Genomic DNA, 27,807 nt, shown 5'->3' on the forward strand with positions numbered 1-27,807 from the left:
GTTCACTCCAATATCTTGAGTTTTGCCAGTTCTGAATGCCATTGGGAGTGAAAGTGTTCTCGTCAGTCCATAAAATGTTAAATACAAAGTCTGGGTCGGTGTTGGAATTTTCTAGTAACCATTGACAATATGTTACTCTGAGTCTATCTTGTTTTAATAAAGGCTTATTTTTTGTATATTTGAAGGAACGACGTTGATTTTGTTTTAGAATTTTATGTACTGTAAAGTGGCTTACCCCGAAATGATTCGCTGTTTTGCGTAAACTGGACGTAGGATTTTTATCGGAATATTTTAAAATGTTCATTTCCTTCTCTATTGGTATTCCACCTGACGATACACTCTCTTGGCGAGGCACTACTGGTAGGTTTTCTCGAAGCCTTTGAATTGCTTTTACAATTGTACGATAATCTGATGGACATCGACGACTATTACCATACCTTTCTCGATATGTTTGTATTGCGAGAGCTCCATTTTGTCGGCATTCTCCATAAATTAAAATCATGTCTATGTACTCCGTAGAAGTAAAGTGAGCATACGCCATTTTAAAACAAAAACACAATCTAAAAGTAAAAAAAATGTCCAAATTCGTGAAGAGTGAATATCAACACAAAAACGTAAATGATGGTGATACAAATAATAATAAAGAAACGTTATACACAACACAAGATAAAGCCAAGAGATCAAATCAAAGAGATAATTTAACAAACAGTCACAAAGTTCACTAACAAACCGAAATTCAAGTTTAGCTTAGCTATATGACATTGACATGTTGATTGAAGTTTATAGTATAGGCAGTGTTGCCTTTTTAAAAAAGATGTACTGTAGACCAGATAAGAAAAATAGTAATTTCTATATAAAATATACACAGGATAGGTAAAAAATAATAAAACGATAACGATAAACGATACCATTTATAAGACCCCAAAAATAGCAGATGTTTTTTTTGCTAAAGATTTTTTATTTAAATTAAAAGAAATTTTAGATCGCTTCTATAGACTTTATTTTTCTAATATTTAAAAGAAGATTTTTAGGGTTCCGTATCTTTTAATGAAAAAAGGAACCCTTATAAGATCATTTTGTTGTGCGTCTGTCTGTCTATCTGTGTGTCAAGACCTTTTCTCTCAGGAATACTTGGAAATATAGTGTATAAATAGAAATATATAGCCGTTTATATAGCTAAAAACGCATATTTCGATACTACAAAGGAAATCAAAATTAATAGGGTACTTCCGGTTAATAATTTTGCGGCTATTTGAAATTTGGCATCTAGCATCTACAGGTAGTGGTAGTGAAAAATATGAACATCTTCTATACAGGGTGGAATTGTCAGCAACATTTTAAATGAAACCATAGTTTCAACTACTCTATAAAAGCCTAATATAATTCAGAAAAAAAAATAATTCCCAAAAATGAAAAAATTATTTTTTCAAACAAAATAAATATTTTTATTTATTATCGTTTTATAATAAAACGCTATTTGTAAAGTATAACATAGGCACGCACACACTTACCTGTCAAAGCGGCAACGTCGTACACTTGTGTGTGCGTCACACGAAATACAGGTATGGATAAAAATCGTGAAATGAAAAAAAAAAATCCTACGTCCAAGCTGTTGAGGTACCTTGATTAATGTTTTTAATTCTGGGCTTAAAATATTTTACCCTATATGCAGTTTCAGTAAAAGGAGCGCTGCCTCTTCCATCCTGTATATTATAGAGATTTATAAAAAGATACTTGTATACTATCAACGAATGCCTCATCTTCTACTGGGTAAGTTGTATCTTTGTACTTGCCCATATTAATTATTTGAGTAGGTATTTTAACTGTCGGTTTTATTTATATGTATAGTTGTATAGATAAATATTTTCCCAAAACCAAAGTCAAAATGTATAGTTATAGTGTATTTTACACGATTATGTCACGAAAATGTGGTTTTTTAAATAATATATTAACAACTGCTTGTCATTTTTGTTCATTATGCAATAATATATTGTTTAATATTTAGTTTAATTTAGTGAACAGAACTGAACTGTTTCAACCCCCCCGGCCCTGGAAGGGTAGAAAAAAAATATCAAATATTTATATATAAAAGTATGGGGCACGAGCGTGCCAGTTGAGCACATATCACTTCGCCAATGTTACGTTGTATGATAAATAAATAATAATAAATATAGTAATCCGAGAACTATAATAATGCAGCTATGTCGCAGCTAAAACCGCATTTGATTTTCGCTTGTCATATTCCTACTTCATTTATAAACAACAAAATTATACAACTAAGGAAACAATTCAATCATTTTCAACTATAAAAAATAAACGTGTTAAATTTATTCGTAATTAAAATTATTTTCAACTATCAAAACTGTATTATTTATATAGGTGAGTATCTTATTTATACAACTGTATTGCAATTTGTGACATTATCAATTTTTTTAATTACTTCAAGGACTTTTAAAAATATGTAGGTAATAAGTGAAATTTAAATTCCAAAAATTGCTCCTTACATAAGATAAGTTCTGTTTAAAGACTGAATTTATTTATTTATATTAAAAAAGTAGTTTCACGCTTTTTCCCGCATATTAGAGTAAGCACGCGAAACCTAGTGTTATATATAATACTCCGTTCCCCACGCACCGTAAAATCTTTTAACGCTTTCCCAACTCCTAAAGAGGGGTTATTACTGAACTACTTGATGAATTGGAACGAAACTTTTATTGTTGAGTACCTATTTGATCTAGATAGGATCTAGTGTCTAGAACCGTAGTAGTCCAGCTAAGCTCTAGGAAATTATTATTTGCGTCGTAAATACGCACCTGTACATATAATATGTATATGCAAACATTTGCAAAATTTCTGCTATAAAAGACACTTTTGAGTGGAATCCCATATTCAGTTCTCTCTGTGACACTATCAAAACCATTTTCAGTCCATCAGGCCAAGAGTAATAGTTAATTCGAAAAAGTTCAGTGCCAGTTTAGAAAATGGGGTTCGCTAAATTGATATTCTTAACGTTATGTTTAATAATTGTAATTGAAAATGTAAAATGTGAGTATTTACTGATATTAAGAATAAATTTATTTTTTGTCGCCATATTCCAGACTGGAATAGCTGTGAATTTCTCGTCATATATTAGCGCAAAGTAATTTCAACGTAAATAGTTCGTTTGTCTGTCAGAGAGAACCTCAGAACCTAGTGTTAGACACTCCGTTCCTATTAAGACACTTCCGTTCTCAACTTAATCCGCCGAATTCTTGAGACATTGTGTGTCGAGTAAATAACCGGTAGATGTAGGCCGTTCACATTACCCACTAAAACCTCTCGGTGTTCCTCCTTGATCACCAGAGGCCTACGCAGCTGGAGCCAAAGGATTTTTCCATAACCCCGGTGGCGGAAACCGGCTAGGCATATCGAGAAGTCAAGATGAGCTTACGTACTCAAGCCAGGTGAATAGGCTATATCACCTGGCCTGAGCTGACGGTCAGCGTGGGGAAGCTGACCGCCATGTGGCCGATCCCTTTGCCTAACAGGGTGATATATGCGGAAATCTATTCTATAATTTATTGAGGCCGTCGTGGCGCAGCGGCAGAAGGGTGTGACTGTAATGCAACTGTTGTGGGTTCGATTCACACTCGAGGAACTGACTTTATTTACGTTTATATTCCCATCTCTTTGCTCAGGTGACGAGGCAAAGCGCGGCGTTGAGTTCTGCCACTCAATACGCAGTACCTTCAGAATTCGGCAGAAAGTGGAGAACGGAGTGTCTTAACACTTGGTTCCCTCTGCCTACCTTGCCGGGGTACAGCGTGAAGCTATAAAAAAAATGTAGCAAATTAGGAATTAGAAAATTATGAATATTGTGTATGAGAGAGCAGTGAAGAATCGCTAGTGTAAATTATTCAGTCACCTGTCATCTATCTGTCAATGATTGTCAATGATTATCAATGATTGCAGGTGACGGACGTGACCTTTATTATTTAATAATATATATTTTATTTTTTTCACATTGTTTCTGGCAGAGGGTGCCCCGATCCAGATATGGAATTGGTGAAGTGCGGTTGTGACCGCACTTGCCTTAATCCAAAACCAGATTGTTCGGATTGTAATACGAAGTGCGCTTGCAAAAATGGTTTATATAAATTGGAAAAAAAAAATGAAACCAAATGTGTTCCATTAAATCAATGTCATTAAACATATTTTATATAGGTATAACATAGTTTATATAACGATAATGCCACTTAAAAATATACTATAGCTTGTCTTCTGCACCTTTCGGTTTCTGTTATAATAAAAAACAATAAAAGTTTTCAAATTACAACAGTGCATTTTTTGTTATTATATCTTCGCATAATAGTATTTTATGATACATTTTAGACACTGCCATATACAAAAGAACATTGACATAAAATATTTACTATTATTATTAAAGCTATATACTCGTATAATTAAAATATATATGTTATAATAGAGAAAATTTGGTTTTTGATATTCTCTATTCAATCAAGTTATTGCAAGCACTATTGAATTGTCAACATACATAGAAATTTTGTTTACTTACTGCATAAATATTGTATTTTTAGGGTTTCGTAAATTAAAAGGAAAAAAACGGAACCTTAGGATCGATAGGATCAGTATGTCAAGACGATCTTAATCTGTCCGTTTGTCCAGAGGATTTATTTAGGGGTCTCGTGGATGTATCAATCTAAAATTAGTATGGAATATAAACTTGGAATACAGAAAAAATCAAGTTTCTAGTCATCGCAATCAAAAGATACAAGAGGTTGCATTCAGTTGCAATGATTTTTTTTTACAAAATTAAATAAAAATGCATATAGCAGGGTAGGCCGAGGGAAGCTACTGTCAAAAACGCTTCTTTCCCCACTTTCTGCCGATTATTTCGGGGCATTGCGTATTTTTGATGGAAAAAAACACGGCAAACGAGCGTACGGGTCACCTGATGGTAAATGATCACCGCCGCCCACGACCCCGTGCAGTGCCAGTCCAGCTACAGGTGCGGTGCCGGCCGCCAAGGTGGAGATAGCTTTTTAAATGTGCCAAATCGTACGACCTGAAAACACTGTCGTATATCTACGGCCTGTATATCATGGCCTATCGGCCATGCCACGGTTGCTAGGCGCGTGGAAGGGGGTTGTTCAAATTACCGTTCCTTATTTTTGTAATTTGAAATGATGTTTGAGAATACTTTGTTGATAAGTTCGTCTTTCGATGAGACAACAGACAGAACAGACACAGAGTTACAGAACTTATATGGAAATGAACTCAATCCGCTCGATTTGTCGACAGCTACTCGACCATTGCCGATTGTCAGCAATTGCTCAGAGAAATCTTCAGCAGATGTATTATTAAGCAAAGCAATTCTCATGCATGCGTATGTAGCACATGCATTTATTTTGGTACAAAAGTTCTTCAACATGTAAAATACGTATCGATAGATGATAAGCGTAGGTTTGTGTAAGTGTATATAAGTAGTTATAATTTTTATGTATTAAATAATAAAGGCTTAGATTAAAAGTAATTTAGAAATATTGGAATAGAAATAATATACAAATAGGGTTTTATGTTTTTAATAATTATTAAAATATAGATATGTTCATCATTAATTACAAATGTTTTATGTGAATGTATTTTTTTTTGGAGAGCAGTGTAAACAATACACGATAGAGAAGAAGAGAGAGAAAGAGAGAGATGAGAAAGTACTGTCGTGTCATAATAACAAAAAAATACACTGTTGTTCTTCGAAAGCATTTATTGTTTTTTATTGTAACAGAGGGAGAAGGGAGCAGAAGAGAAGCTATAGTATATTAATAAGTGGCATTGTCGTTATATAAACTATGTTATATAAAATATAATGTGTGTCCTAACAAACACCTACATTGACGCACCTACCAGCATCATTTCTAACATAATTTTCTTGGCAGAAGCAGCCCTTCGTGCACACCTGTGCACATATGGGGTTTTTATTTCTGCAAGTCCCGTCACAGGTGCCGCAGCTCTTGTACACTTCATTAGTTCCACATTGGCCTGAAACAAAAATGAAAGAATAGAGATCACGTCAGCAGTCAACAGATGACAGATGACTCTTAGGCAAATAAAATATGTAATATTTTTATGTTTTTGCTCTCATGTTAAGGCAGTGCGGCGTTGAGTTCTGCCTTTTATTACGCAATGCCTCCGTAATTCGGCGGAAATTGGTGAAATACGTGCCTTAACATCAGGTTCCCAGATTCCCCTTACTCACTTTGGTATGTGAGAGATACAGCGTGGATCTAAAATAAGTAATTATAACGAACTCGTAATATTGGCGACACGTGTGTTGTTTACACTTACTTCACCTTTGTTAAACAGCTGTAGGTATTGTTTTAAAAGATAAGATTATATAAAATGTCGGTTAATTATAATTTGATTGTGGAAATTGTTATGGATGGAAAACATTTTCAAAATTAAAGGTAGTAATTAATATGTTATATTTATAATAAAAGAACAATACAAGATATTCTTATGCAAAACTTCTAGTTATAAACATACCAATACCTAAGTATATTTTAATACCGTTATAGTTAATAGCGCATAGAGAGGTAGGCAGAGGGAATCAGGAACCTGGTGTTAAGATACTCCATTCCCATTAAGATCATCACGTTGCGCTAGATTTTCAACACATTATGTGTTGAGTAGCGGAATTCAATGCCGCGCTTTGCCTCGTCAGCGAGGAAATGAAAATATTAAATATTTCATTCCCACGAACGGGAATCGAATGTTCTTGTGTTCGTGCACTACGACGGCCTTACTTCTATAATCTGTGCCGAAATTATTACGCCCTCGTTACAATTATACCATAGTTGTGACAATAAATAACAGTTGTATTTCACAGTTGGATTTCTTTAGGCTTCATGCAGACATACATAACACAGAACAAAGATAACATAGAGAAGAAGCTGTACACTCTGTTTCCATCAAGATGCTTCCGTTCCCAATTTTCCGCCCAATTCTGGAGGCATTGTGTGTTGAGTAGCAAAACGCTTCACCGCGACATTAGAGCGAAGTAATGGAAATATTCACTAATTCATGTCCTCGACTGAGAATCGAACCCTCATGCTGTCACGCTTAGAGTCACATGCTTGCACCACGACTGACTCTATACCCTGACCCTTTCATATTTTCCCAATATGGAATATGGCGTTATAAAATCAAAATAAAATATCAATAAGTACTCACATTTTATATTTCCAATAGCAATAATTAAACATAACATTAACAAAAATGTAGCTTTCGCGGACGCCATAGTAAAGTCTTGGAATATTTTTTTTTTTGACTGATAGACTGACTGCTGTTGACCTGATCTTGAGAGGTTTGAAATGAACTGATGGTTCCACCAAAAATACGCCTTTTTATAAGAACATTTACAAGTGTTTGTACCTACATACCTACATATGTAAATATGATTATGTTAATGTCTATATTGTATGATACATTTGGTGCATAAACTTACTATATTTTTTTTATTTTAAGCATAATTTAAGAAAAAATATAATTGGTGACAGTTTTTTTAAGTTAACGCTGTATCGTGTACATAGCAGAGTAGACAAAACCTGGGAAAACGAAAGTGTTAAGACACTCCTTATCCCAGTTTCTACCGAATTCTGGGGACATTGCGTGTTTGGCAGATTGGCAGAAGTCAACGCCGCCCTTTTGCCTTGACACCAGAGCGAAGAAATGAAAATATAAACGTTAATAAATATTTTACTTCCCGAATGGGAATCGAACCCACAACCGTCGTGTTACAGTCACACCTTGTGCCGCTGCGTCACGCTTTCATAAAAACAAAAAAGTAAACCAGACCAATTGATCCAGAGATCTTAGCGTTTAAATAAACAAACAAACAAAAATAAACAATTATATTAATATCGATGTAATTAATGTTTTTCTTTTCATACTCCAAATGTATTTTAAGTATCGTGGCTACATATTTTATATTCCTATCATATTTTCACACCTGTGAATGTGAATTTGTTGCATTACAATCACTAATTATAAATATTCCTTGAGTTTTAGAAAATATTATATAAAAAGTGAAATTTGAATTGTAAAATGTTGTACCTATCTGCTTATTAGTACGTACGTTATTGCAGACCTTAGGGTCTGTTCATAAACAGAATTTATTTGTGTTATAAATAATTAATAGTTTCAAAAACATGAAACACGCTTTTTCAGTTGACTACATTACAGAGACGAACGTGAGTATGTTACATTCAATATGTTTACTACTAGGCGGTCCATCAACCATCTTCCAATTCCATCATCAGCTCAGCCCGATGGTACATATATATAGATTATCATGAGATAATACAACAACTAGAAGTGTAATTCAGATTCTTAAATTAAATACGTACTGACTTAGTTACAGTTCGACCTAATAAAAACGTGTTAAAAAGCAACGATATTTCCCGCATGGCAGGACTTCGAGGAATTCTCGAAGCATTCCGTGTTAAATGGCGGGACTTAACGCTTTCTCAATCTTAACAGGAACTGTCGTAGCATTAGGTTCCCATTCTCTCTGTACAGTTGAGTCGGGACCCTACTGTGTGCGAGATACAACGTAAGACAAAAAAACTGTCTAGTGTGATCAGCACTTTACGCATTATCAAAAAAATATTTTAATGCAGTCAATATAAAAAGAATATTTGTATAGCATCACGCAGTTCTTCTAAAATATCAATTCAAGACAATGGCAAGTAAAAAAGTTGTATTCATCTTTATGCTTTGTTTTATAATAGCAATTGCTGCTGCTAAGAAGATAGGTAAGTTTTTAGTATTTAAATATACTTTTTTTTATTGATATATTACTTTACTAGCAGTCCGCTCGCGGCTTCGCCTGCTCCAACTATTTTTTTTTTCTCACTTGAATTATATAATATGTATAGATATGTTGGTGACTGATGCGTTCAATTCTCACTTAGGTCCCCCTCTCCCCCATCTGGTGTATACAGGATATAGCGAAATCTAAACAAATGCTTTTTTCTATCATATTTTGGTGTAGTAGCTATACAGTTAGGACATTTTACGTAGTAATGGGTTCAATTCTATAAACGGAAGATGGAAATTTTGAATATAGGTACGGAACATGGAAATTTTGAATATACATTAGACCGTCGCGCCGTGGTGAATGGGACATGGCAGAGGAAACCTGGGTATCTAAGTTGAGACACCTCGTTCCCATTCATTATTATTCAAAACCGCGCTTTGTCTGGTCACCAGAGCAAGAAATGAAAATATTAAGTATTTCATTTAATTAAATGGGAATCGAAGCAACAACCCATCGCGTCCCGCTTGTGCTCCAGCACCACGACTGGCTGCAGTAAAAAACGTATACTAGTAATATATCTATGTATTTTTAGGATGCAGAACAAATTAAGAATACAAGCAATGTGGCGCCTGCGATAAGACCTGCTTCAATCCTGACCAAGTGTGCATAGGCGCGTGTCGAAGCAGCTGCTTCTGCAAAGATGGTTACGTCAGAAACGAAAATCGAACCTGTATCCTGTTGGATGATTGTCCTTAAACGTGGGCGTAAGAAATGGGTGAGAAGACGGCTGATTCGTAGTCACCCTTAAATAGTCTGGTGCCCTTCTTTGTATAATTCTTTTTTCGTGTAAATTTTTCCTATCGTCTACTTTTTTATATGTTTCATATTTGGCCTACATTTTATGAATGTTAATTATGTTAAAATTTTAATAAAGTTGTTCTTTTTTGGGAGTTTCGTGCATTTTATTTTTATGTATTTTATTTTTGATTCTTTTCATATAATATGTCTAGTTTTGCTGGTATTTGATTTTCCTTGTTATATTCTCTATGTTGAATAGAGGGCTGTGATTTACTTAATACTCACTGCAAGAATGAGTCATCATCTTTTTTAGTTTTTAAAGTAGTGTTTATAAAGCCCACTCTTTATGAAATGGACTACAAATATAATTATTAAGTATATAGTAATTTTCTATATAATATCTATACATTTACACTTCATAGATTTTTTCTTTTATATGTAATGTAAGTTTTTAGTATGTGCCACAGTTTATTATTAATTTAATTATTTTCATATAATTATATCTATTTATAAAACGCTCAGTGAGCGGCCCCCACCACGTAGACCGACCCGTTCAAGTCTCTAGAAGCCGCTAGATGCATCCTATGTAAAATATTATTTATCTATTAAAATAAAACATTAAATTTCCAATTTTTATATTAAACAAAGCACTTATCAAAAGTAACACATTCTCCATGAATACTTCTATAAAGACCCATCTTGCAGTGACAGCCTAACCGACATCTGCGCGGGCGCATGCATGCTTGACGAACACATCGTAATTCACAGCCGTAGCGACAGGAGTATTCCTCGTCCGGACTAGAACATTTTTCTGAAAATAAAAACAAATTAGATAAACTAAAATATTTTAGTTAATTTTTAATGCTGACAGAAAATGGGAAAGTAATTTAGCTAATTAGTCAAATCTAGTTGAAACAAAAAAAAACAAGAACCATTGAGCTATTTACAGCCCTAATATTACGTGGTAAGCAAAATTTTTCTTCAATGCAGTGTCCACTTTGGTGGCGTAGTAAGGGCGGTCGGCACAGACACCCTCTAGTGCAGGTTGAGTTCTGGCAAACTGGGTGAGGATCAGAGCAAGTACTCTCGCACCAGCCACACCACACAAACACTTCATCTGATTGGCATTCGTCTATGGACTGTTCGATGCTACCAAGTGTGATCTCCGCTGTAAAAGAAATAGTTATATTTAATCATATATAAAATACCTTCTGCATCATTTATTTCTTAAAGTTGAAATTACATGTAGCTTTGTTTCAGAGTATATTTTTTATTTATTTATTTATTGATATTTTCTCGAATGAAGTTAAGCAAACTAACCTTTTGGACAATTTTTCAACGCTACGCAACTTCCATTGGGTGCCATGACGTAGCCGTCCATACAAAAGCAGCCTGTAAGACATTCTGACGTACATGTGGGGTTAGGATCCGAACACGTCTTGATACATCGGCCACAGTTAGTAAACTTCTGGCGCTCTCCACAAGCTATATCAAGAAACTTTTCAGCTGAAATATTGTTAAGTGAAAATAAAAGAATTTTTGTAAAAACACATTTTAAAACCAAACTTTCTAGATGTTTTTTTTCATAATGTTTTGCATTTCACAAATCAAGCTTATTATTTGATACGAAAAATTATAGTCCGCCATCTTGAGGCGGCAGCCATTTTGTAACAACAACTTTGGTTATATGTAATGTCACTGTACATACAAACAAATCTACATACACCCCACAAAATACTTTTCACTAAAGTTATTTAGTAGACAAACTTGAGATAAAATGTTTAAACATTTTAATAAAAGGACCTACACACACCAGGTATGACGCTTTCCGCCCTATTATTGAGACGTTACGTGTTAACTGGCAGAACTCAACACCGCGCTCTGTATTTGTTACCAGAGTAAAAACAAAATAATTCTTTCACCGAGGGGGAATCAAACCCACAGCCGTCGCTTTTACAGTCAATTTCTATAATTTCTAACAATAAAACTTACTGCCTTGTACTGCATGTGACGTTAGCAAAAAGATCCACGCAAATGTCTCCATAGCGTTTCAATGGTTTTAAACAACTAACGCATTGCCTCAACATGATTTCCTCGATCAATGGCAACCTTAATACACTATAAAACCAACTAGTTATTTTGATTTCTTTTCTTTCCTTCAATATTGTTCAAAGGCACAAGCGTGTAACTGTAAGCGTAACAGATTGTGGGTTCGATTCCCGCTCGAGGAAAAGGAATATTTATTATGTTCATTTATTCGCTCTTGTAACAAGGCAAAGTCGGTCGTTGAGTTCCGCCACTCAACATGCAGGGCCTCCAGATTCTGGCAAGTGAGGAACTGAGTGTCTTAACACCAGGTTCCCAGGTGTTCATTGTCTAGCTTGATATCTGCGAGGTACAGCAAGAAGCTAAAAGATAATAATTTCAAAATATACGTATTGGTTTGTACCATTGTGCATAAAACATTAATTCGAAGAAATATACCCAAAGGAGTGATATATGACGTGTAATGAATGGGTTTTAAGAACAAGTTCGTAATCTGAGGTTGTGCCTGGTGTCTGATGGACAACATGTGATGTGAACTTTGATTTAGTATTGTATAAAGTATATATTAATGTTATTAGGTTATAACAATCACGCAAAATAATTAAGATGTGTAAATAACATAGAATATTAAAACAAAAAAATATATACATTCCCTTTGCCTATTCCCTTTGCCTACTCTGCTGTGTGCGGGATACAACGTGAAGTTGATTTATTTATTTATTTACCAGTTAAGTACACAAAATGTTATTAAATTGAATACTTAAGATATCACTTGCAATAGTGTAGACCGTGTATCAGCGACAGTCGTAGGTTAGATTTCCATTCGACAAGCAATGTCTCCAAAATTCGAGAATAATGGAAAACTGAAGTGTTAATCGGAACGGACTGTCTTAGCACTAAGTTCCCGGGCTCCCCCTGCCAACCCTGATATGTGCGCGAACTAGCAACCATCACGATCGTGCAATTGCCTACAATGTTACCTAACATTAACCATTTTCGAACACATAAAAATAGTATTCCCAGCTTCCAGCTAAGTGGCGCAACTCAATACCTTTGCCGTGCTACCAGAGCGAAGAATTGAAAATAATTAATGCGCCAGTAGCCTAAGTTTCTTCAGAGAAACTCGAGGAAGTTTGTTAGAGGAAATGTAAACTTAATAATATGTGGTGATATCAACGAAACCAGTATGGTGACAACTGAATGAAGTTTTATTTCTTCAAAGTATGTAGAAGAAGTGAAAGATGAAAAAATTAGCTAGACAGGTGAGTTGGTGCTGGTAACAGAATTAACGGTGCCCTAGCTACATGGATGAGACGGCGGAGCGTTAGCTGAACTACATGTTTGCCTGTACACTGTTAATAATGTTAATAATCAATCCTAATCCATAAATTGCAACCATAGATTGAAATAGACAGAGATGGAGGACGGCATGCAGGTTAGTGATTGGATAGACATGTCGGACAATACAAGATTGACGTTAACTGGAGATAGGAGATACATTATTAACATTGGGCGTATGTAATACGGATTCTGGTTCAGTGCTGGTAGTATTTTATATAAAAAAAAGCCATTTTCGTGAACTTTGACGCTGAAGAATTTTTTTACAGACAGACAGATGGAATCGATGAGGACTTTTGACACTTTCATTGCAATGGTGCTAAGGTGCAAAATTTCAGATTTCTAGGATTTATCCTAGGGTCTTACTTAAATTGGACTAATAAATTATAAAGCCACCACCGTCTATTTCACGTTTCGTGTTAAAGAGTTCAGCGAATTATAATTTTAAAATGGTCGATTACCATATTGTTATCTGACTTTTAAATATATACTTTAAATTTCTATTCAAAATGCAAAAGTAAGATAAATATATTTATTACAGTATATTTTGGATAAGATAAATATGTTTGTTAGGATGTGGTTACATTAAATGTATTTAAATAAATTAGTACTGCTGCATTCTAAGTACTGAGACGAAATTGTTGAAATTATATTAGGTGTTTTTAAGATTTATTTCCCGAAGTTCCCACCAAAATGAGGAAGAACAACTAACAAGCGGAAACCGGCAAACTAAATAAAAACATCAGAAGAGAAAACGGAGAGATAATTAAACCAAACTTTCCGCCAAAGCTGGTCCTCAAGCCACCGAGAACCTATAAGCATATTAAAAAATATATACACATACATTTCAAAACTCACCCATGTACGCTAACCCTAAACATATAAAAGTATAAAAGCCATATAAAATTATCAAATAGTATAATTTCGAGTCTATTATTCCACTTTAGTTGAAAGATACACTTCACAATGAACAAAGTTATTATATTCAGTATATTACTTGTGATTCTTGCTGTTGCTGCTGAGGATTGTAAGTAATGTTTTTTTTTCTTTTTTCTCTACGGGACGCTGTGTATAGCAAAATAAGAGAAACTACCCCAGGAGGGTACCAGCACCTCCGGTCCTGGAGAATCCCTCCCTGAGTTCTCAATCTCAGGCTGCCCTTCGAATTCTGGGGAGGGCAAAGTACCGCGCACAAGACAAAATTTCAAACAAGGCACCCCGCGGCAGTGTTTCCAGGTCGGTACGATATGGGTACCTTCAAGAAACGCGTCTATCTCCACCTCAAAGGCCGGCAACGCACCTGTAGCTCCTCTGGTGCTGCACGGGGTCGTGGGCGGCGGTGATCACCACCAGGTGATCCGAACGCTCGTTTGCCTTGTCCTTCCATAAAAAAAAATAGACCACTTAGTGTCAGGGCACTCAATTCTACTCCTGGTCAGTAAAATAAGAGACATTGCCTGTTGAATTGGAACTCAACGCCGCGCATTGTCTTACAGTTGCGGTGAAATAAGTTATTTCCCATATAGCAGGGTAGGCAGAGAGAACTTGCGAACCTAATGTTAAGTGTACAATATGTTCCCATTAAGACACACCGGTCCACTCTTTCCGTTGATTTCTCGAGGCATTGCGTGTTGAGTGGTGGAACTTAACGCCGCGCTTTGCCTCTTTACCAGCAAGGAAATGAAAATATTTTATTTGAGGAAAGTAATGCTACATCGCCTTTTAACTGCAATATTGTTAAAAAATATATGAAATTAATATTTCAATTTATTTCTGTTTTCAGTGGTATGTAGTGGAAATGAAGTTTTCAGTCTCTGCGGGGCCTGTGACAAGACGTGCTCGCAACCCAACCAGACCTGCGTTCTGTGTAGAATCGGGTGTTTGTGCATGGAGTCCTATGTCAGAGCACCGAACGGCAGCTGTGTACATTTACAGGATTGCCCTTAGAAATGTTGCTATATAAAAAAATAAAGATAAATAAAACGGATACTATAAGTTAATTGTTAGGCAGCTATAAAAAACATGTTTTTATACAATGTTCAATTAAATAAAACAAAATATTCTCGATAAACGATTTTATTGTGGCAATACAAAAAGTTTTATAGTTCAACTTTTAAAATTAAATAAGGACTTTAAATAAAAAAAACTTGTCGGTATTATCTTTTTTATTTTATTATTTATTCATCTTCTAGTTTATTATTATATGCGGGGAAAGATTGGAGAAATTGTGTCATTCTCTAATAATCTTTTATTTTGTAAGTATGCAGGAAGCTAAAAAAGATTATACTCTTTTTTCATTCCCGAAGGAGAATCGAACCCGCAACTGTCGCGTTTACAATCCAACGTTTGTACTCCTGCACCACGACGCCCTCTATATCCTGTATATAAGGAAGAGGCAGCGCTCCTTTTACTGAAACTGCATATAGGGTAAATATTTCAAACCCAAAACTAAAGAAATTAATCAAGGTACCTCAACGGTTTGGACGTAGGATTTTTTTACATTTCACGATTTTTATCCATACCTGTATTTCGTGTCACGCACACATACGTAAGCGACGTTGCCGCTTTGACAGGTAAGTGTGTGCGTGCCTATGTTATACTTTACAAATGGCGTTTTATTTTAAAACGATAATTTTATTATTTATTTTGTTTGAAAAAATAACTTTTTCATTTTTGGGAATTAATTTTTTTCTGAATTATATTAGGCTTTTATAGAGTAGTTAAAACTATTGTTTCATTTAAAGTGGTGCTGACAATTCCACCCTGTATATACGTCTCTAAATATAATTTTATCATCCCAGACATTTCCATTTCAATATAATTATAGCTTTAAATTGACTGTTTTGCATACTCACTCTTATCTCATTCCTTTGAAGGATATATTATTTTTAATTTTAAGTGCAAAAATAAGATTAAAGCACGGAATGTCTTTTCCGTTCCGTCCTCCTGTATATAGCAGCGTAGGCAGAAGGAACCTTGAAACCTAATATTAAAAAAAGTAAAGTTAAAAAAAGATAGACATTAGCTAGATACATCGCTAGGAAAGGGTATCGCATGAATAGTAATTGATGATTAATTTTTCATAATTTTTTTTTTTCAAAAATAAAATATAAAGTAAATATTTCACCTATGAAATATATCATGGACTTATCTTACAATTTCATTAGAGTAAAGTAAGGATGACGAGTCGTGGCCGCCCCGAGGATAGCTGTTGATGAATGCGCAGATTTGATTTTAGGAATTGTCTTACGGAATTGATTTTAGGATTTTAGGAATTGTAAATTCTAATATAGTTAATATTAGAAAATTGGAACCCTCTCCTCCTACAATAAGTAACCTGGTGTGTACATAAGTACAATTATATTTTTTGCTTCACGCTGTATCCCGCAGGACTGCCACAGTAAAAACAGAAAGATTAGGTGATAAGTTAAAAATAAGGAAAGGACTGAGACAAAGCGTACCAACTTATATATCTAATTATCTATTCTATTTATCTCTATTTATTTTACTAAAAATATGTCGGCGTAATATGAACCTATACTATTATGTATAAGGAAAAAGATAAGTTAAAGTTAAAATTTATAAGGAAAAATAATAACATAAACTACCTACACAGTAAAAACCTGAAATGCATGTGGGCAGAGCATATTATTGGGAGTAAAATATAGAATTGGGTCTAAGAAATCACAGAGTGGTATCCAAGGAAACGAAAACAATAAAGAGGCACTAGAGGCAGACCACCAGACCACTATGTGACAGCAACGTATGGAGAGGGTATTTCTATTCCGGGACCTGGAAACCTCTCGTAAAAATAATCCGCTCCCATAAATACACTTCCATTCCTCAACTCCGTCCTCCGTCCAATTCTCGAGGCCGCACGTTGTGTTGGTACCAGAGCAAAGAAATGAAAATATTAAATATTTCATTTCTCCGAGTGGGAGTCAAATCCAACACCGGCGCGCTTACAGTCACACGTTTGTACTCATGCGCCATAACGGGCTCAATGTAATATGATGATATTATGTTTATGTATAGGTAGCCATACAAATACTTGTTTTTTGTTTTGCTATAAAAAGGCGCGTTTGTGCGGAATTATCTAGTTTAGTTCAGGCCTCCCACAAACACTGACTCTCTCAAGACCATATCAGGTTAATCAGTTAATAAAAAATAAATACTCCAAGACTTAACTATGGTGTTCATGAAAGCTACATTTTTAATGTTATGTTTAATTGTTGCAATTGGAAATGTAAAAAGTGAGTATTTTTATGTTTTTTTAAATAGCATATAGTTATAAAAAACTTAGAAAAGACCGGACAAGCGCAAGTCGGGCTCCCTCACCAAGGGTCCCGTATAAAAATTGAAGGTCTCGGGCTTTTTCTAAGCTCAAGCTTAGCTTAGCCAGAGCCCATGATGAGAACGTATGGCTTCATTAGTCAGGTCAGTCTTCTCTCAGTTTTCAGTTTTCAGGTCAGTTCTCGTTACGTTCAAATATTTATTTAGGTTTTTTAGCTTTACGCTGTCCCGCACATTCAACACGCATTGTGAATTCAATAACGCGCTTTGCCGTGTTACTGAAACGAGAAACTGTGAAATATGTATTTTCCCCGAGTGGGGATCGAACCCACGATCGACGTGTATACAGTCGCACGTGCGCTATAACAGCCTTTTTATACGTATTATAAAATAAAATTTTATCAGTCTGATTATATAAAACAAGTGAAGAGAAAACAAGATGTGGTTAGATACAAGTAACTAAGTGTCTGATTTCAAAACATATCAGCGAGTTATTTACCATGCGGGCAAGTACATATACATAACACGGAAAACTTATAAATTTTAAACAAAAACACGATAAAAACACATACCGTCTATATGTTTCCAACGTACTCGCATAGAGGTTACAAACGTAATAATAAACACTACACACTAGATACCTTCCAATCAGGGCTTCCGCCTACAAGCAACTGTTCCCGTTTGAGACAACTCTACTGCTTTTATTGTCTTTTTTACCTAAATCTACCCACTTTTACACGAGTATGGTAACAAGATATTTTTTCTGTAAAGATAAATTATAAAGGCTGTCGTGGCGTAGGGGCACAAGGGTGTGACTGTAACGTGATGGTTGTGGGTTCGATCTCCACTTGAGGACACGAAATATTTACTTAAATTTATATTTCCGTTTCTTCGCTCTGATATCGAGGCAAAAGCGCGGCGTTGAGTTCCGCCACTCGACACGCAATGCCTCCAAAATTCTACGGAAAATGGGAAAAGGGTTAGAGATATTAAATAAATAATGAGATAAATAAATCTTGACAGAGGAATAGACGGATAACTGAGTGATCCTATAAGGGTTCCGTTTTTACCTTTTGAGATACTGAAGCCTAAAATAGTCATAAAATAGAACCTGGTGGCGCATGGCTACCAAGTTTTAATTAATAAATGATCGCGACATAGATTTAAATTTATATAAACGTACTTATTTATTTATATAACATTTTATTACACCATAAATAACATAAACACAAAACAAAAAAGAACAGAAACAAGAAAAAACAAATGAAAAATTTACACCAGTAAAGGCAGCCTTTTCACCCACAGGTGATAAGGTGGTTTTTGTGATGTGGGAATAACGAGTCATAATAAATATTATAATAATCAGGTATGGCTGTTCTTGGAAAGGGCAAAATAGGCTTGACCTTCATATTTCAACCAAGACTTTTCCTTAAGAATATCTCTCGATCGTTCGCAATATAAAATATTTTTTATCTATTATTTTTAATTCGAAAAATGTTTTCAATTCCATTACAAAATGACAGATAGCGGAGAAAGTTTATTGCTTTGTAATGCTGCTAATGTAATTTACTCACGATGGCCTCAACTGTATGCTATCTTTTTAACCGACTTCTGTAAGAAAAGGTTATCAAATCGACTGTTTTTTTTTTAATACAACTCTCTTTTAACGATATTATTTACACAAGTATTTTTTACATTTTCGTGTTATTCCACTCTAAAGAAATACTAAAAAATTAACTAAGAAATACTAAGAATACTTTTTAGAAAATATATATAAAAATTGTCCTGCTACGTTCAAAATGTTTATATGTTTTCAATAAAGTATTTAAACACCTGTTGTCAATATACGCTAATATTCATTTACTTATGTTTACTGATGTGAAGGGAGAGGCACAACTTAAAAGTTGTGACTATTTATATTTATTTATTTATTACTATTTATTTATTGTTCATATTTTAAATACCTTTTATTTCTCTAATTTGGTTAAACCAAAGTTCTGAGTGTAAGCAACTTGTTTTTTTTTTTTCAGCTTCACGCTGTATCCCGCAAATAGCAAGGTAGGCAGAGTGAACCTAAAACCTAAGGGGTTTGATTTCCAAACGTGAGAATTAATTATTGTCATTTCTTCAGTAATGTAACCGCTGGGTATAAACTATTCGCCACTGAACAATAGTGTCATAACACTACTATTTATCACTGCCTATCTTGCTATATGTGGAACACATGGTGAACATATTTGGGTCTTCTGTCATCCGAAAACCAATCTATCTATTAGTGATTGCCGGATTGGTTGACGGATGACGGCCGACATGATCTCAGTTATTTTATAATATTAATTTCACTTTTTCACTTTGTTTCAGGCCAATGCGGACAAAATGAAGAGTTCACAACGTGCGGCAATTGTGATGGGACTTGTCGTAATCCGAATCCCATATGCATACAGGCTTGTATGACGGGCTGCTACTGTCGACCTAATTATGTTCGAAATAACATTGGCAGATGTATTAAAGAGAGCAATTGTTAGAAATGCACGTTATATTGTATATTATAATATGTTTTGTAAACTATCAATAAGACTTATTATAAATATATATATAGTGTAGAAGATGGGCTATAGCTTCTCTTCTACACGTTTCGCTCTCTGTATAATAAAAACAATAAAAGTCTTTGAAGAACAGCGACGTATTTTTTTCTGTGATATGATACCTGCGGCAGTATTTAGGGTAGTGCGCCCCAAGTGCGTGTGCGCGGTTTATAATTAATACAATATAAATCAAATAATGACGCTTTCATTGCAAATTCAAAATGTTTCTTTTATTGACCAACTAATCAACTTTTATAAAATATATGAAAAACCAATCTAAAAGTAAAAGTGTAGGTAAGGATCAAGGGTAATTACGTACTCTTGATAATGTTCCTTGTCCACAAGAGTACACGTGGAAGTCGACATGAGCGCGCACGGTACCACAAGAGTAGGGGAGAGCGGGGCTAAAAGTTACCGAGGTAAGTTGTTCCGATGGAAATAATTTCGCGGGGAAAAGTGATAGGAATATTTAGTAAGCATATAGTGAAATGCAATGTGATAGCGCACCCATGGCCAGCATATTGAACAATCCACTGGCACCCGAAACCAATGGAATAGCACACGGGTGTCGTTGGTGCACGTTTGTAATATTTTTGCATTTGATATTTTTGGTCTGTCTCACAAATTTTAACGATTAGCCTCGAGTATGTTAGTGTTTTTTTACATTATATTACCTACTATTTCGGAACACTATTTGTAAATTATTTATGTTTTCTATATCTTATTTATATTTAATTTTTTTTCAACACGTGTTTTTGGGACTAGATGTTCCCTTTTTTTGGGGCATGTTGTGACCTCGAAAATGGGATGTAAATATTGTAATTTTTCATACTAAAAAATATTGTAATTTAGTAACATGCAGACTTTCTTTTGAGGTTAACCTCTTTCGCCTAAAACAAGCTTTAGCCTAAAACAACTTTCGAGGTTATGTGTCCTATGGGTTGATGCAAAAAGCAGCGGATGTAGTTTTCAAAGATTGCAGGAATAAGATAAAAACTATTACCAAAGAATTACATATATATATTGAGCGCGAAAACCTAAAGCTATAAAATTTTGATTTAATAAAATCAAAATAAGTTTTATTTTATGTAAAATTATCTTTTACTTTTTAGTTTGTTGTTTTTCGGTTCGGTTTTTTTTTGTTCAAATTTAATTCTAATTACGATTTTAAGTGATCAGTAACCTTAAAAGGATACTTCTTAAACGAGTGTTGGTTGTGGTGGTTGGTTGTGGTGGTGGTGACGAGTGGCATCTGTTGTGATATGTAAAACTTGACTCAATTAGGTATTATTTTTGTGGAAACTAATATTTTGGTATATTGACAAGAAAATACATAAAAAACTTACTTCTTCGTGAGCGCGTGTACGAGCTACACACACAGTTAAGCGTTCCTTTTGTAAATTTAAAATTATATGTCATTTAAAGTTATATAAACCATTGAACAATAATAGTGAATAATTAAACTTGATTTCTAATCATTAAAGTAATTTTCGAAAGTGTCTAGTGAATAAATAATATCATATCAGTGAAATAAAAGTCTACAATAGTTCGAAGAAAAGTGTAACCGCAGACATTGTTCGATTAAAACGTGTCAGTGCCGCGATCTGCATGGCGTTTTGGACTTTATTACGATAATAATACGAGACAGTTTAGCATCTGCGTCTTGTGGAGTGTACTGCTTAGTTAGTTAGCTAGTTACCCTCAGTTGTTTTTATTTAACAAATATAGGTTATCAAATTATTAAAATATAATTATTAACAATGTCCTCTAAATGCAGTGTATGTTCATCAAGTATATTAAAAAAAGAAGAAATATGTTGCTCTTCTTGTACGGAAAAATTTCATTACGCATGTTTAAGAATAAGTGACGCTAATTTTAAAAAGATGTCAGTGAAGCATAAGGAAACCTACATATGTCCTAAGTGCGCAGAGAAAACATCTCCGTCTGCCGAATACTCGAATAAAAACTGCAAAGAACTACAAATACAAAATTTGGAATATATTTTGGATAAAAAATTGACTGATTTTAAAAACAATATCATAGCGGAATTAAAGCAAACTGTACTATTGGAAATAAAAAATAATTTAACTACATTATCCTCGGAACTATTGAATTTGGCAACTTCTCAAAATACATTACAAAGTGAGCATGAAAAATTGATTGCGGAGCACAATATTCTCAAAACACAAGTTAGTAAATTGGAGGAGAGTGTAAGCGAACTGACTTGTCAATTTTCAAAACAGCAACAATGGGTAAGACAGCAGAATATAGAAATAATAGGTGTTCCTGAATTGAATAATGAAGACATACCTGGCATTATTATTAAAGTTGCCAAGCACGCTGGTGTGTCTCTGCACCATCATGATATTGAATTTGCGAACAGAATCACACCAAGACAAAATATCAAGGACAGGCCACGAGTTATTGTTTGTAAACTTAAAAACAGACTCCTCAAGGACAACATCCTATCCGGCTTGAAAAAAACTCGAGGTATCACGTCTCAAGACATAGATATATCAGGGAGGACAAATAGAATTTTTGTAAATGACCATCTCACGCCACAGAATAGGTATTTGTTGAAAAAAAGTAAACAACTCGCAACTGAAAAGGCTTATAAGTTTGTTTGGTCAAAAAACTGTTCCATCTTTGTGCGAAAAAACGAGGTAACACATGCAATCGCTATAAATTCAGAAAAGGATTTATTAAAAATAATTTGAAAGTTTATATTATTAATCTGTGTCACTTTACTCTTTTCATAAATGTATATCGCTATTTAAATTTTAGAATAACATTTTTTAAAGTTTTATTTTATTTTTATTATATAAACAAGTTGGGATTTAATGCACCCTTAACACACATCACTCTCACATACACTTATTACATTAACTCGCACACTTATACACTTTTTACTTGCTTATATATAATTTTTAATAAAGCAATTATTTTCTTACTGCTAATTTATCAAACACATCTGCCATCCCATAAAATTGACTATGTTTCCCCCACTATAATTTCCTATATATATTTAAAGTATGTAATCAAACTATTTAAAAATATTATTATAAATGATTAATTCAATTAAATTATATTACCAAAATGTTCGTGGTCTCCGTACTAAGGTTAATGATATTTATCAAAGTGTATTGTCTAATGATTTCGATTTAATATTTATAACAGAGACATGGTTAAGTAATAGTTTCCTAAACAGTGAGGTAAGTGATGCACGCTATGATATTTTTAGATGTGATCGAGACACCAAATCCTCCCATAAAAGTATAGGTGGTGGAGTTATGATATACGCTAAGCAGGTGTACCATGCACAACTGAGGAGCGAGTTCTCACGGGTGGGTGTTGAATTAGTTTGGATAACAATAGGTGCGCGCGGTTTTGGTATTACTCAGCGACGAGCTGTCCACTTAGGAGTAGTTTATGTACCTGGAGACATGCAGCATTCTCAGAGATTAGCTTTAGTGTTGGATTCTTTGAATGCCGTAATGCAAGCTCATCCTGATGATCATGTCATATTATTGGGCGACTTCAATATGCCCAGTATACAATGGGATTCACGAGGAGGGCCAACTTGTGCAAAAGAAGGCACCAATGAATCATTTAATACTGCTGTTACTTTCTTGAATGCATTACAGTTTCATGGACTCCTGCAACTCAATAAATATTCCAATTTCAGTGGAAATATTTTAGATTTAGTTTTTATTGTTTTGATTATAATAGACGGCGAAGCATGGAAATAACTATGATATATATAAAAGCCGTATTGATAATTATAACTCATATTAAAATACATATAACATGTGTTTCTAACAATTGTCCACTTTAACACATTTGCCATTATTATCTCTGACGTGATTAGGTTGACAGAAGCAGCCCTGCTTACAGACCTGTAAACACGTGGGCTTTGGATTATGACAAGTGCCATCACAAGTGCCGCAGCTTTTGAACCTTTCATTAAGTCCGCATTGGCCTGAAGCAAAGTGAAAAAATAAAATAAATGTTATAAAATTAATAGGGATCACGTCGGCCGTCATCCGTCAACCATTCTACCAATCACTGATAGATATATTGGTCGACGGATGACAGATATCTCACATACGAGTATAACAGTATGGGCAGATAGAAATAAAAGTGTTACGACACTCCTGTTTACTGACAGAAATCAAATAGTTTATATCCAGCAGCTATCAGAGCGAGTGGGAACCAAACTCATAACCATCATGTTTAGAATCACATGGTGCGCCGCGTGGAAAGTATTAGAAAGACAATCATTAATAAGTTGTTAAAATGAGGCCGTCATAGCGTAGGGTGCAGGGGCACAAGCGTGTTACTGCTACGCCGTGGTTGTGGGTTCGAACCCCACTCGGGGGATCACATTAGGTGCCCCTGCGCCACGACTGGCCACAATACAATATTATGGTATCTACGAGCTGGTATGATGATGGAGTCAGGTGCTGAATATTGGAACTCCTTAAGCTCATAAAATTTAGGGCTCCAAACTAATATAACAAATTCTATAGCACTTGAACTTTTAACTATATGTTATTTTAAAATAAATTTCTAAAATACTCACCCTGTACATATGCAATTGTAATAATTAAGCATAACATTAAAAATGTAGCTTTCCCGAACGCCATAGTCAAGGTTTCAGGTGTTTTTTGACCTGGTATAGTCTTGCGAGTGTCACTGAGGGGAGCCTAAGATGAACGAGATGATTTACACACGCAAGCATGTCTTTTTATAGCAAAAACAATAAAAGCGCTTATATACATACATACATAATATCGTTATATTATAAAGAAGCCGTCGCGTCGTGGCGTAGCGGCACCATCGTGCGACTGTGAACGCATTTAATTTCCCCAAACTCTTTTTTTTGGGGAAATTAAATATTTATTATTTCATTTCTTCGCTCTAGTAACAATGGCAATGCGTCGAGAATTCGGCGGGGAGTGGGGAACGGAAGTGTACTTGTGGGAGCGGAGTGTCTTTGCACTATGTTTTGAGGTTCTCTCTGTCTACTCTGCTTCGTGTGAATAAAATAAAGGCCGCCAACGCACCTGTAGTTCCTCTTGTGTTGCACGGGGTCGTGGGTGGCGGTGATCACTTACCATCAGGTGACCCGAACGCTAGTTTGCCTTGTCTTTTCCCATAAAAAAAGGAATACAAGGGAATAGAATATTAACAAACTTAAATGTTTAATAAATTACTTATATTTAGACATCGGTAAATAGTGCGCTTTTCAGCACAGGCCTCCTTGCAGATTTAAAACACAAACTTCAACTTTATAATATTAGTATAGATATTTAATATTTCTTTTTATTTATTTAAATGTATTACTTTTAAAAATCTTTAGGTTATATTAGAACTAACTTTAGGTTATATTACAACCGAACAAACGCCAAGCAATCACGTTTATTTATTGTTATTGAGCACAATTGAAATAAAGAAATAGAATATCTTATTCATGGATTTCCTATAGATATTTGTTAGTTGGTTCTTCTTGTATTGCTTACAATGTACAATGTAACTGAATATTCTTGAATTTGTTAGAGCTGGTTGATCAATTCTAGTTCTAACAATACTAGAGTTTCATTATCCTTTTCCCTATTTACTATTGCAATCGCCGTAGTCACGATATTTTCAGTATACCTAGTTCTACATTTAGGACAATTTGACACATTTATGATTGGAGATTGGAGAGGCCTATGTCCAGCAGTGGACGAAGACAGGGTGATGGTGGTGATGATGATGATGATGATGATGATGATGATGATGATGATGACAACTTGTAACTTTTTATTTTGAATAAAAATATTTGAATTTGAAAAGAAATGTCCCCACTCCCCAGTAATAGTTTTTCTCATTTGTCTTCCATGTGTAGACACTGATCAGTTTCTATTTTTTTTTTATTACATACATACTCGTAGATGAGAATTGAAACAATATTAGAATTAAGATCAAATATTCTCAAATTAATTACTTACTGAGTTTTTAGCAAACACTGACACAGTCTTCGGTAGTATAGTGGTAAGTATCCCCGCCTGTCACGCGGGAGACCGGGGTTCGATTCCCCGCCGGAGAGATCTCTTTTGTTATATATTATATACTTTTATATACTTTTTTTAAATGTGCTTAGTAATAGTTTAATTAATTAGTAATTTATTGTACAATATTGACGAATAAAATATAAGCAAAAGTTTACCGAATAATATTTTTTCTTAATCATGTCAGTGTCAACAATGAAGTCAAAGAAAATTTTGTGTTAAAACACTCCAAGCGAAATGAATTGTGCTCAACTGGCACGCTCGAAACGCCATATATCAAGAATTCAATTCAACACTCCATTCTCCAATTATTTCAATCTTGAAATATCTTAACCTTAAAAATGGCGGTTTAAGTGGGTTAAATAGGTTAGTTAAAATACTTTGGAGGCCGTCGAGGCGCAGTGGCGCAAGCGTGTGACTGTTATACGAAATAATAGCAAATTATAGGAAGTCATTTAATAAGAAACTAAAATTTTCTGAATGGCGGCAATTAAGACAAGATGAAGGTAAAAACTAATATTTTATTGCTAAATACAATATTTACTTATTTCTTATAAATATTAACGATAACAAAACACATTTCGTTAACGTTAATTGTATTATTGAAGACTTCATACATAAGTAAGGATTTAATTCAGATATAAATAGGTGGGTTTCGGAGGAATCATTTAGTTCAATCCAAGATTTGAAAAATGGCGTTCGCCAAAGCTGCATTTGTAATGTTGTGTTTGATTATTGCCATTGTAAATGTAAACTGTGAGTACCATTATCTAAAAAAACGCTTATTTTGGTTTTTTGATGCTACGAGTATATTGGCGTACCAATATTTGAGGTCAGCCGTGGCGCAGAGACAGAAGCGTGTGACTGTAACCGTGATGGCTGAGGGTTCAATACCCATTCATCTTCATTACTCATACAATTTCTCTAATCAGGATCGTTGGCTCATTAATAATGTAAAACATTAATTTTATTTTTTCCCCCCTTGTTTCAGGCCAATGCGGACCTAACGAAGAGTTCTCGTCCTGCCACTCCTGCGACGGGCGTTGTGGCAATCCAAGGCCCTTTTGTATAAACTCATGTAATGACGGCTGCTTCTGTCGAGATGGTCATGTCAGAAATGATAACGGCAAATGTGTTAAAATAGGCGATTGTTAGAAACAATGTGACATATCAATATACTGTAATACTTGTCTTCTCTCTATTTGTCTTCTGCACTCTCCATTCTCTGTAATATGAAAATCAATAAAACTCTTTAAAGCAAACGTTGTTTTTTGACCCATTTCCCTACACACGATATCCTTGGTTTCTTACTTCTAGTATATAACAAATCACTCAGACGAAATATTTGTATACGAGTATATAGCCCAAACTGAAATTTTGAACATTATTAATCTAATATGTAGTTAAGACAGTATGCGAACTCACTAACTTGAAAGTGGGGCCTTTTAGAGGTAGAGCCAACTAGAGGTACATCTCTGTCTGAGAGCATAATGAGCCATCGACTGGCCGACGACTGGCCTCAAGTTCAAGTTGAGTTTTGGTTTTCTCCGTCTTGGAGAACAGACATAGTATAGTATAGTTCTAAGGTATATGATTCAGGTCACCATTCATACATTTGTCCATTGAATAAGTTATGTAGGGTATTCATATCCATATTTAGGTAATACCCAAATAAAATATTATAAGAATAGTTATATTCAGTGGCGGACTAACCCCGTCGGAGGCCCGGGGCGGTGCCGTTGAATGAGGCCCCCCCAACACATCTCCCCCCCCCCCCCCCTTCCCGTGTAATTTTTTTTTATATATTACATTTTTTTCATGTATAAATTAATGTGTATGCTTACTTAGTTTATATCTTGTAATTAATGTTTGAGTT

General features: G+C 34.7%; 6 protein-coding genes, 1 long non-coding RNA gene and 1 other non-coding gene across 8 annotated transcripts; 5 read left to right on the forward strand and 3 right to left on the reverse strand.

Moving 5' to 3' along the window:
- Positions 1 to 1,568: 1,568 nt before the first annotated feature.
- On the forward strand, positions 1,569 to 4,255 carry LOC146539244 (uncharacterized). Its single transcript, XR_014877999.1, has 2 exons — positions 1,569 to 1,774; positions 4,017 to 4,255. It is a non-coding gene; the product is annotated as an uncharacterized LOC146539244 (long non-coding RNA).
- Positions 4,256 to 5,574: 1,319 nt separating this feature from the next.
- LOC146539245 (chymotrypsin inhibitor-like) lies at positions 5,575 to 7,416 on the reverse strand. Its single transcript, XM_085185900.1, has 2 exons — positions 7,231 to 7,416; positions 5,575 to 6,039 (listed from the first exon to the last, which is right to left on the reverse strand). Exons 1-2 carry the CDS (start codon positions 7,295 to 7,297, stop codon positions 5,876 to 5,878), a joined length of 231 nt encoding a protein of 76 aa, XP_085042026.1. The 5' UTR covers positions 7,298 to 7,416; the 3' UTR covers positions 5,575 to 5,875.
- Positions 7,417 to 10,247: 2,831 nt separating this feature from the next.
- Positions 10,248 to 11,676, reverse strand: LOC146539246 (von Willebrand factor-like). The gene is made up of 4 exons (XM_085185983.1): positions 11,609 to 11,676; positions 10,937 to 11,122; positions 10,578 to 10,784; positions 10,248 to 10,427 (listed from the first exon to the last, which is right to left on the reverse strand). Exons 1-4 carry the CDS (start codon positions 11,658 to 11,660, stop codon positions 10,255 to 10,257), a joined length of 618 nt encoding a protein of 205 aa, XP_085042109.1. The 5' UTR covers positions 11,661 to 11,676; the 3' UTR covers positions 10,248 to 10,254.
- Positions 11,677 to 13,931: 2,255 nt separating this feature from the next.
- LOC146539247 (chymotrypsin inhibitor-like) lies at positions 13,932 to 15,156 on the forward strand. Its single transcript, XM_085185682.1, has 2 exons — positions 13,932 to 14,027; positions 14,784 to 15,156. Exons 1-2 carry the CDS (start codon positions 13,967 to 13,969, stop codon positions 14,945 to 14,947), a joined length of 225 nt encoding a protein of 74 aa, XP_085041808.1. The 5' UTR covers positions 13,932 to 13,966; the 3' UTR covers positions 14,948 to 15,156.
- Positions 15,157 to 17,088: 1,932 nt separating this feature from the next.
- On the forward strand, positions 17,089 to 19,971 carry LOC146539248 (chymotrypsin inhibitor-like). Its single transcript, XM_085186109.1, has 2 exons — positions 17,089 to 17,253; positions 19,655 to 19,971. The coding sequence occupies exons 1-2, from the start codon at positions 17,190 to 17,192 to the stop codon at positions 19,816 to 19,818; spliced, it is 228 nt and encodes a 75-aa protein (XP_085042235.1). The 5' UTR covers positions 17,089 to 17,189; the 3' UTR covers positions 19,819 to 19,971.
- A 3,619-nt stretch (positions 19,972 to 23,590) lies between these two features.
- On the reverse strand, positions 23,591 to 24,620 carry LOC146539249 (chymotrypsin inhibitor-like). Its single transcript, XM_085186110.1, has 2 exons — positions 24,461 to 24,620; positions 23,591 to 23,857 (listed from the first exon to the last, which is right to left on the reverse strand). Exons 1-2 carry the CDS (start codon positions 24,522 to 24,524, stop codon positions 23,694 to 23,696), a joined length of 228 nt encoding a protein of 75 aa, XP_085042236.1. The 5' UTR covers positions 24,525 to 24,620; the 3' UTR covers positions 23,591 to 23,693.
- A 1,277-nt stretch (positions 24,621 to 25,897) lies between these two features.
- On the forward strand, positions 25,898 to 25,969 carry TRNAD-GUC (transfer RNA aspartic acid (anticodon GUC)). The gene has a single exon. It is a non-coding gene; the product is annotated as a tRNA-Asp (tRNA).
- Positions 25,970 to 26,610: 641 nt separating this feature from the next.
- On the forward strand, positions 26,611 to 27,174 carry LOC146539251 (chymotrypsin inhibitor-like). The gene is made up of 2 exons (XM_085186114.1): positions 26,611 to 26,687; positions 26,923 to 27,174. Exons 1-2 carry the CDS (start codon positions 26,624 to 26,626, stop codon positions 27,084 to 27,086), a joined length of 228 nt encoding a protein of 75 aa, XP_085042240.1. The 5' UTR covers positions 26,611 to 26,623; the 3' UTR covers positions 27,087 to 27,174.
- Positions 27,175 to 27,807: the final 633 nt, after the last annotated feature.

This window comes from Heliconius melpomene, chromosome 5 (assembly GCF_056956725.1).
Source record: "Heliconius melpomene rosina isolate 202511_hmr_F chromosome 5, ASM5695672v1, whole genome shotgun sequence".
NCBI classification, from domain to species: Eukaryota; Metazoa; Arthropoda; class Insecta; order Lepidoptera; family Nymphalidae; genus Heliconius; species Heliconius melpomene.